Here is a 10,562-nt window from a genome sequence, read left to right on the forward strand (position 1 = left end):
GGCCTGGGCACAGCCGGCATGGAGAAGGCGCATTTAGAAGTGAAAACTAAACACGGTGGTTTTGCAGGTCACTCATGTCTTTCTTTTTTTTTTTTTTTGTAGAGACAGAGTCTCACTTTATGGCCCTCGGTAAAGTGCCGTGGCCTCACCCAGCTCACAGCAACCTCCAACTCCTGGGCTTAAGCGATTCTCTTGCCTCAGCCTCCCGAGTAGCTGGGACTACAGGTGCCCGCCACAACGCCTGGCTATTTTTTTTTTTTTTTTTTTTTTTTTTGGTTGCAGTTTGGCCGGGGCCGGGCTTGAAGCTGCCACCCTCGGTATATGGGGCCGGCGCCTTACCGACTGAGCCACAGGCGCCACCCCACTCATGTCTTTCTAAACTGTAAGGTGCCATTTGCACGTTGGCCCTTGCTGTTGCAGTTTCCTTTCCAAGGGAGGGAAAGTGAGCTTCTGTCTATTATCTCCTGATGCTGCCTCAGAGAGTAGGCAGTGGAGGGCCCGGCGAGCTTGCGAGGGGCTCAGGAGCGCCCCTGCCTGGCCATGGAGACACCTGTCCCCCCTCACTAGCTAAGCCTGACTGAGCTTCAGGGTTGTGTCGGGAAGGTGTGGAGGAGGGTGGCTCCTGGTCAGGCTGTGCTCCCCCAATTAATGTCCCCAATGAACTCTTTAGGGGAAATGTGGCAGGCTGGCAGGGAAAATTTTGTTTTTACAGGGTGTTGCCTTTTGGGAATCCCCAATGCCATCAGGATGTTAAAGGCCAAAAATGCTCAAAAGACTGGTCTAACGTCAGGCAAAGCCCCCTGCCCCAGACCAGTGATTAACTGGATTTCTCAGAAAAATCAAAGATGCTTACTGATGTCTTCTTCAGCATTAATTCAATGCAGGGCGCCTGCTCCCTGAGCTCAAGGTCTCTGAAGGACAGCATTGAATAGAACCCACTGGCTGCTGTGACCCCAGCAATATTATGCCCCTTTGGGTGCCATCCCAGTTTCCTGGGGCTGCTGTGACAAAGTCCTACAGATGGGGGTCTTACACAGCAGAAGCCAATTTGCCTGTTTTCCCACAGCGCTGGAGCTGGAGGCCGAGAGCAGGGTGCCAGCAGGATTGAGGACTGGCCTCTCTCGCGGCTCCTGGTAACCTGTGGCCGTGTAACTAACTCCACATGCACATCTGTGTGCACATTCTCCTTGTAAGGAGCCAGTCATACTGGATCAGGGCCCATCCTAATGACTTTGAACTCAGTTACTTCTGTAAACACTGTATTGCCAAATCTGGTCCCAGTCTGCAGGACTGGAGACTAAGACTTCCACATATGAATTTGGGAGGGGCATGAGTTGACTGACAGCAGGGGCATACCACACACACACAGGTGCATCTCACATGGACAGAACCGCCCTGAGGGGAAGGCCCGACCGGGCCAGCAACGCAAGCTATAGGGACTGAGGGACTGCGCAGAGTCTGGAGATGGAAGATGGGCTGTCTCAGTGACCAGCTGGCAAATGTGGGCACATAGCTAAACACTTTTAAAATCTTCCAGCTCCCCACCTGCCAAGAGGGGATAATGAGACACCCATCTAAAAAGTGGCTTATGTCACAGTCTGACTTCAGTAGCTGCCTGGGAAGTGCCCCATAACCTGCCAGTTCTGAAGTAGCAGCCTCTCCAAGGGATCCAGCCTCATGTGGCCTCATGCTGCAGCCTCCACGGAACGATGCCGTGCCTTCTCTGAGGGGCACAGTGCCCAGACTGAGGCTCACACGGGGCCCCTGTAGTCTACAGGGGGGCTAGTCTTCAGGACTGCAAGCCTGTCTCCTCTGTTCACGGGGATCCCAGCACGTACACAGTGCATGGCAGTTGGGAAGTGCTTTGCCTTGTGAGCAGGACAGCCCTTCTCTGCTGGATCCTGCCCTAGTGAGCACCAGCTATTTGTCTAGACCAGTGGTTCTTAATCTTCCTAATGCCTCGACCTTTAATACAGTTCCTCACGTTGTGGTGACCCCCAAACATAAAATTATTTTCGTTGCTACTTCATAACTGTAATTTTGCTAGTGTTATGAATTGTAATGTAAATATCTGATATGCAGGATGGTCTTAGGAGACCCCTGTGAAAGGGTCGTTCAACCCGAAAGGGGTCACAACCCACAGGTTGAGAACTGCTGGTCTAGACCAAAGTGGGACCCAGATTCCTGCCCTCCTCAGTTCATGCTCCAGAAGGAGACAGTCAGGATAAATCAAATAAGCAGCCTCTGAAATGTTGTGTGTCACATGCTGTGAAAACAGTGAAGAGGAAAGTGCGGGCGGGGGATGAAATGACCAGGCCCTCTCATGTGTCTGCCTGTCACTCTGGGGTGCTGCGCTGGGTCCCGGGTGCCGGCACTGACACATTCCTTCCCTGCTCCACCCGCCTGGCCTTCAGGGGTCACCACAGTGCTGACCATGACCACCCTGAGCATCAGCGCCCGGAACTCTCTGCCCAAAGTCGCCTACGCCACCGCCATGGACTGGTTCATAGCCGTGTGCTACGCCTTTGTCTTCTCTGCGCTGATTGAGTTTGCCACAGTCAACTACTTCACCAAGAGGGGCTGGGCCTGGGATGGCAAGAAAGCCTTGGAAGCCGCCAAGATCAAGGTTTTCCTCCCTCCCCTCTCCTCCCTCCCCGTTTTCCTCCCTCCCCTCTCCTCCAGACTCCCAGAAGGTTCTTGTTTTGTGTCCCACTGTGAGACCAGGTGCTGGCCCTGCCTACCTGCCACCAGCCCCCACGTCATCCTTCCCTCATGATCGAGGGCCCTAGGTCATCCAGCTCACTGAGGGCCACGCCTCTCATTTATTTCCAGTCACCCATTTCATTCGAGCCAAAGGTCTGATGTGATGTGAACGGCTCGGGCTTGTTTGTATTCCAGCCTATGATTTTTACAGAAGTAAGTCCTGCCTCGGCAGGAGTGACTGATCCTGTTTAATTGTGCGGTCTGTTCTTCCGCTCCACTTCTGTTCTTACACCACTCTACCACACATCTGTCCTCTTCAGGGTGGTGCTCAGGTATTGCGAAGAGGGCCCTCAGCTCGGTGGGAGCAGCTGGTCAGAGAAACACGCCCAGCCCACTGACTGAGAGGTTTGACCCCTCTGCACCACGCACATAAATTGCGGGAAGCCTGGTGCCCAAATCTTGAAACATTCAGAGAAAAACTGTTGCACAAGATTTCAAGCTGCATCATTTCCATGGGGAGACTCGGGTAGCATACATAGCTCAGAAAGGAGTGCAGCATGTGCAGGGCCGCTGATCATAACACACACGGCAAAGACAGAAGAGCAGCTCAGAGCCATCAGGGCAGACTTGAAAGTGAGACTCCACCTGTGGCTGGGAAATCAGCCTGACAGGCTTCCTGGGAGGCAGTCAGGAAGTCTGGAATTGTGTTCTGACCCCAACCAGGGCCTACAGTTTGGATGCTCTGTTCCACCCTCAGCCCCAGCTCTTAGCATTTCACTCTCCTGTTCCCTTTCCCAGGAAAAGTCAGAAGTTCTGACTTGAACTGGCCCATGTGGCTCTTCCCACTTCCAGGTGTGCTAGGAATCCCCCCACTTACAAGTGAAGCTTGCTGGGGTTGGAAGGCCTGGCAGGGCCCACTCTGGGTCCACCACAGAAGGAGGGAGCGGGAGCTGGAATAGCGGCCTTGACAGGTGGGAGCCATGGGCATGGGTGTGTTTTGGGAGCTGGGAGCATTTGTAGGAACAGGCTATCCCAGACTGTGCAGACCAGGGAGCCAAGGGTGCTTGTCAGGGTGGAGGAAGGAGAATGGATTCTGGGGAGGGCGGCTTCCCAACATCAGCCCAGTGTCGTTGGAAGGTGCCTGTAGGCCAACTGCATGGGTCTCAGATAGCCAAGTTTAATGTTAGGGAGCTGGGAGTCCCTGGCGTTACCTGAGGCTGCCAGGCTCATGCCTGTGGGTGCCAGAAGAGCATGAAGCCCGGGATAAATGGAGAGACTTAAAATGTTGTGGGGTGTTGTTGACAGTGTCCCAGAATTGTTAGCCACTATGTGCTCCCTCAAAGGGCTGTGGTCGCAGGTTTGAATGGAGACCTGAGGGAGGAGCTGGGTGTTGACACGCATTGTCTAACCCCACACTAGCAACCACCTTCCAGAATAAGCAGCATGCCTCGGTCAGGCAGATGGAAGAGCAAGGCCACATGTCACTCCCTGGAAGGTCCATATGCTGGAGGTTCCAGCCCTGCTGTCAGAGAGGCCGTGTGCCGTAGAGCCGTCCGGGCTTCCACGGGCATTCAGGCAGCCACACCAGGTGCAGACCCTGGCCATGAGCGTGAGTGAGCAAGGCTGCTATTAGCCTGCACATGGGAACTGTTATGTGGAAGCAGAGAGAGCTGAAACAAGGCAGTGTTCCCCACTATTCTTTGTCGGGAGCTTCAGGAACAAATTTTGCAGCAGAGTTTGGGGGCCGAGGCAGCTTTTAAGGGTGAATACTTGGGGATGCAGAGAGTAAATTTGGAAAGGCAAAGTGACTTGGGCAGCAGAAGACGTTGACCTGTGATGCAGGCCCAGCAGAGCCTCGGCCCATCCACCAGGAAGCTGAGGCAAACATCCTGGGTGGTGCCCCATGCCAGGGGAAGTAGCCAGGACTTTGGACTCCTGCCTGGCTAGCCACCAGATGTGGGGGCTCCCCCAGAAGGATGTGACTGGGGTCAGGTAGCCCTCTACAGTGAGGCTGCCCTGAGGAGCTGATACCTGGCCTCATTGCCACAATGGGGATCCAGGGACACATATCTGTGTCCCGCTCACCATCGTGAACATGTCGAGCTCTGCCTGCTGCTCATCCCTCCCCAGTCCAGACACAGCAGAGCAGGGTCTGCTAAAGTGCTGTCTCTCCCTGGCTCCTATCAGTGATGAGAACTATTCAGAGCTGTCAGTCATGTTCCCTGGCCTGGTGGAGGGCCAGCTGGGTTCTCCCACAATGGGGGGGGGGGAGGAGTTGCAAAGTGCCATCATGTAGATGGGGTATGGCCTGCATCCTTCAGGGACCCTCAGGATGCCCCAGGTAGCCCTCATGTCCTGCACCTGCCTGGCACTTACCTGCCCCCTGCACTCTGCTTGGTCTTTGTGCCTTTTGTCTTTTACATTTTTTTTTTTTTTGAGACAGAGTCTCAGTTGGTCACTCTGGGTAGAGTGCTGTGGCATTACAGCTCACAGCAACCTCAAACTCTTGGGTTCAAGTGATCCTCTTGCCTCAGCCTCCCAAGTAGCTGGGACTACAGGTGCCCTCCACAATGCACAGCTATTTTCTAGAGACAGGGTCTCCTGCTGGCTCAGGCTGATCTCAAACCTGTGAGCTCAGGCAATCCACCCGCCTTGGCCTCCCAAGTGCTGGGATTATAGGCGTGAGCCACTGTACCCACCCATCTTTTACACATTTTTAATGGTTGATACCTTTTCTTTATTATCCTGTATTTTCTAAATTTTATTTAATGAGATCATACTACTTTCGTGATGGAAAAGAACTTTTTTCCCAATATTTTATGACACAAATGTTCAAACATACAGCATCGTTGGAAGAATTTTACAATAAAAGCCTGTCTGCATTTAGCTGTGCTCGTATCAACCTCATCTACCCATCTGTCATCCCTCCCTCGATCCCTCCATCCCTACACCCATCGTCCATCTACCAATCAGCGTTATTTTTGATGCATTTCAAATAAATTTCAGATGACAGTTCATTTCCCAATAAATATGTCAGTCAGCCTGTATAAAGGGTACCTTTGCTGAGTGTTGGCAAACACATACTGCTGTATGCCACAAATCCTGTCAAGACAGAGAACAGTCTCTAGACAGTTCACCATGCCTCATCCCAGGCACCTCCTGTGCCCCTCTCCAAGTGTGTCCACTATTGCAATTTTTCCCAGTATAAATCATCTTGCCTGTTTTAGAATATCATATTTGAAGAAAATGAAATATATATATACCCTCATAAAAATATTTACAACAATGTTCAATCTTCCATTTGATTTCACAATCCTATTACTAGGCATCTACCCAGAAGAAAACACATGCTTTTATCATAAGGACATTTGTACTATATTGTTTATCTCAGCTCAATTTACAATCACCAAGATGTGGAAACAACCCAAGTGCCCATCAACTCGTGAACAGATTAATAAACTGTGGTATATGTATACCCCAGAATACTACTCAGCCATAAAAATGAGGGAGACTCTACGTCTTTTGTATCCTCCTTAGTCCAGTATCACAAGAATGGAAAAGCAAGTATCCAGTGTATATTAATATGAAGCCAGTAGTTGATCTAATACATGCCCACACAAGAGAAAAACTCAATTCAGTTCAAGTTGGGGGAAGTGGGACAGAGAGTGGGGAGAGGAGAAGAGGAGGCGGACTGGTGAGCTCCCTCCCGGGCACAATGTCGGGGTACATGGCACAGCTCCCGGGGGAGAGCACAGCTACAATAGGGACCTCACCTAACAAACACAATTGTTTGTACCTCCATATTAATCTGAAGTTTTAAAAAAGAATGTTCATAGCTGCTTAATCCATAGTAGTCAAGACTGGAAAGATCAGTAGGAGAACAAGAAAACGAGGATGCATCCAGGCAGGAGAAGGAATGAACCACTGTGGCGAGCCACAGCGTGGACGGTTCTCAAAAGCAGGAGGCTGCGTGAAGGACATCTCACCCCAGAGAGAACATAATGATTTTTAAGCACCCTCTTTTTTCCCTTCTTGCTGGGCCGTTCCTTTAGGCTTTCCTTGTATCCACATATCTTACTGTCTCCCAGAGATAGAGAAACGATGGCTGCTCTGCAGTGTAAGAGAAGCCCCAACTCGGTTTGCGTTAGATTCTCGAGAAATGCCAAGCATTAGTATCAGTAATGGCTCTCACTTTCACTCCGTTCCTGTCTGCTACTGCCTGGGGTTACAGACCAAGAAGGTGGGAGCTTCTGCCAGGGCCACGCTGATGTGTCTCCACCTGTCTTGAGAGATACACCTTTAGAACTCCAGAGGGTGTTGACAGTTGCCTGCAAACGGCATGTCCTTACATTCTTTATTATTTTTTTCAGAAAAAGCGTGAACTCATCCTAAATAAGTCAACAAATGCTTTCACGACTGGGAAGATGACCCATCCCCCGAACATCCCAAAGGAGCAGACCCCAGCAGGAACCTCGAATGCACCTTCAGTCTCAGCGAAACCTCCCGAGGAGAAGCCTTCTGAAAGCAAAAAGACTTACAACAGCATCAGCAAGATCGACAAAATGTCCCGAATTGTATTCCCAGTCTTGTTCGGCACTTTCAACTTAGTTTACTGGGCAACATATTTGAATAGGGAGCCGGTGATTAAAGGAGCTGCCTCTCCCAAATGACCCACTGTCCGCCCAGACTCCATGAGAGCCAGACTCCTATGGCCGTTGTACCAGGGAGGGTGGAGCTCAGAGGGCCTCTCCCCATTTGGGCATTCTCTTTCAGGAAATTTTTGCATGTTTAATAATATGTACAATTAATATTGCCTCGATGTTTCTATATGTTACTTCAGATGTTTCAAAGATGTCACATTGGTAAATAAAGCAAACAACTTTCTAGAAAAAACAGGAGACCATGATTGACACTTGGTATCTTTCACTGAGAGTTTACAAACAAGATAAGTCTATTTTTAACAGCTCCAAGTGTTACCCAATGAGGCTCTTTTTATACTTCCAGTGTCATTTCATACAAAATTTCCCAGCAAAAAAATATTTTGGGAATACTCCATGGTTATTACTTGAGCAACCATTGCAAGAAGCAAAGGTCACAAAAAGCACATTTTTCATTCTGAGGGAACTTGAACATTTCTGTACAAAGTGAATTGCCTTTGATAATTCTTACTGTTCTGAAGTAGAAAAGTGATGCATGACCTCACATGAATAAATAGAATAGGCAAACATTTATACAGACACATTTAATAACAAATACTCACATATGGTATGTTAGAGTAACAGATAAAATATTTCCCCAAGGAAAAGTTTAACTACTTGAAAAAAAATTTTTTTTTTGGAAAATAAACTTACTTCCACCCCACCCCACACTTCCCACTAACCGAGAAAGAAAAGGTGATGTGAAAATGAGAAGGTGTTTGATGGCACTGGGCCTGTGCGTTTGCTGTCTCTGAAACACTGTGCTCTCCCTGTGGTCGGCGTGTAGTGCTTCAGTGGTGAGACGTTGTAAGTGAGTTGTTTTCTTTCCTTATATGTATTTCACGATTGACTTATGGCTCTGTTAGCTTTTGTATATGAATCTTAAATGTTCATTAAAAAATAAAAAAATGAACTGATCTTGTGGGCTGATGCCACTCTCGTTTTTAAATTTCACATTTTGGTGGACTTATCTCCTAGAAATGACATGAAGCAAACTCATCATGAAATTGCTTTGGGGGAAAAAAACAACATAAAACAAAAATTGTACTTGGCAGCTCCCCTCAGGTCCAGTCTAATTCCATAGAGTGATAGAGAGAAAATGTATTTAAAACACAGTGAGAGTGTTAGCAGCCTCTGATTAGAAGTTTTTCCAAGTTCTTGATCACTAGGAGAAGAATTTCAGGATGCACTACACAAACCAAGCTAGCAATTTTTTTTCTTTCTTACTGAAAATAAAAGTACACTCAAGAGAAAGAGAGAGGGCGGGATGGGAAAGAGCAGCTCACTGGAAGAAAGTGGGTTTTGGTCTTCTGAAGTCTGACTCATTGAGGGGAGGAATATTCAAGGCTAAAGCATTGGCTTTTACTAACAATTTGGGTAGTAATTCCCATTTTCATACTTTATATGGTTGTTGCAGAACTGTCGAGGCAATTTAAAGGATAGAGAAATTTTAAAATGACAATGTAAATGACACCATGACTAGCCAAGTATGTGTCAGGTGTTGAAGGGAGCTGACAAGCCAGTTGAAGCTGGTTTTTGTCTGCAATTATCAGCCCCTCTAGTAAGGTTCTGTTCAAAGATTATTTTAGCAGCCATACCCAATCTTCAAGCTTGTGTGTCTGGTCTCAGCCTGGTCTCCTACTCTAACGAGCATAAAAAGGTAAAATGTGACATTCTTTTCCATCACATATAACTCAGGGGTGCAGTGCCACTGGGTCTCCACTCTACAGAATATCCTCTGAGGGTGTTTCTGGGGTGAGTGTTTGCTTTTGGCAGGGTGACTACCCTGGATCTTTTTTTGGCGGGGGAGGGCACGTGGGGGGTTTATTTTTTTTCTTATTTATTTATTTATTATTGTTCGGGATTCATTGAGGGTACAATAAGCCAGGTTACACTGATTGCATTTTTTAGGTAAAGTCCCTCTTGCAATCGTGTCTTGCCCTCAGAAGGTGTAGCACACACCAAGGCCCCAGCCTCCTCACTGCCTCCCTCTCTCTGTTCTCCATTACTTCTTGCTGGCTTTCAGAAATGGCAGGGTGAAGGTCAGGGAGAAAGCTGCTTAAGCGCTCACATAAGAAATACTTCCCTGGCAGCTTTTCGAGGGCGGCGCCTCTAGCTCAAAGAAGTAGGATGCTGGCCCCATATGCCAGAGGTGGTGGGTTCAAACCCAGCCCTGGCCAAAACTGCAAAAAAAAAATACTTCCCTGGTACAAAGGATGGTATATTTTAGAATAATGTGTATGCTTTCTATTTCACCTCAGCATAAAACCCACCAAAACAAAAAATAAATCTAAGTCTCAATGTTTCTACTTACTATTCAGATACTTTTCTCTTATACAGTCCAAAGTTTAGCTTTGCACTATAATTTGGAGAAAAATATACAACCAGTTGTGTCCAAAAGGCTGAATATATGAACGTCTACCGTGAGCACCTCAAACCTGATGGAAGATGGGGTCCTCCAAATCAGATAGTAGCAATTCCTGGACAGGTTCTAGATTTCGTTGTGGAAAACCCTCAGTAAGCTCCGGTCTGAAGATACACCCCCTGCATGTATATGCTGCTGAACCTCAAAGCTGGTGGCCGGTGAAAGGGGTGTTAGTTTTCTCCTCTCTGATTTTGTGTTGTAGATACGTCAATGCTTGTTATGTTTAATGAGAACATGATAGAGTATCACCTTGGGGAAATGATAACAAGGCAAGAAACACAAATTTCTGAAAATAATTATAAACTACAGAGCCCTACTTTTGGAACCAGGATATTTATCTACTTATTTATGAGAAGGATAGAGAAGTTTATTAATGTGCCTGCAAATGAGAAGTCTGGGAGACGCCCATCTCAAAGTACCAGCGTCCTGCTTCTGAGCAGAGATATAGAGTCTTAAGGGGATGGTCTGATTGATCCCAGCTTTGGCTAAGATACTATCATCACCTCTTGTCTGGACGATTCCTTGAGCCAAATCCTGTAGCACAAAAAACAAAGGACATCCTCCTGCTTCTCCTGACCACTGGTCTGAAGCAGGGATGTAGGTTCTAGTTCCCAGAAAGGGTAAGGGATTTTTGCAGAGATAGAGCACACTTTTACCTTTTTTTTCCCTGACCATTTTCTCTGTTACATATTCTCCACTGTTCTATCCCGCTTTCACACCAGAGTAAACAAGTGTAG

General features: G+C 47.9%; 1 protein-coding gene across 4 annotated transcripts in view; it reads left to right on the plus strand.

The window, feature by feature from the left end:
- Nucleotides 1-8,320, plus strand: part of GABRA5 (gamma-aminobutyric acid type A receptor subunit alpha5) — a 92,030-nt gene extending 83,710 nt beyond the window's left edge. For all 4 annotated transcript variants that reach the window (XM_053582020.1, XM_053582019.1, XM_053582022.1 and 1 more), the window contains exons 10-11: nt 2,415-2,626; nt 7,074-8,320. In XM_053582020.1, the coding sequence (XP_053437995.1) occupies nt 2,415-2,626; nt 7,074-7,373 (512 nt within the window). In that variant the 3' untranslated portion in view covers nt 7,374-8,320. The remainder of the gene's footprint in view (nt 1-2,414; nt 2,627-7,073) is intronic.
- Nucleotides 8,321-10,562: the final 2,242 nt, after the last annotated feature.

This window comes from Nycticebus coucang, chromosome 2 (genome assembly GCF_027406575.1).
Source record: "Nycticebus coucang isolate mNycCou1 chromosome 2, mNycCou1.pri, whole genome shotgun sequence".
Taxonomy (NCBI): domain Eukaryota; kingdom Metazoa; phylum Chordata; class Mammalia; order Primates; family Lorisidae; genus Nycticebus; species Nycticebus coucang.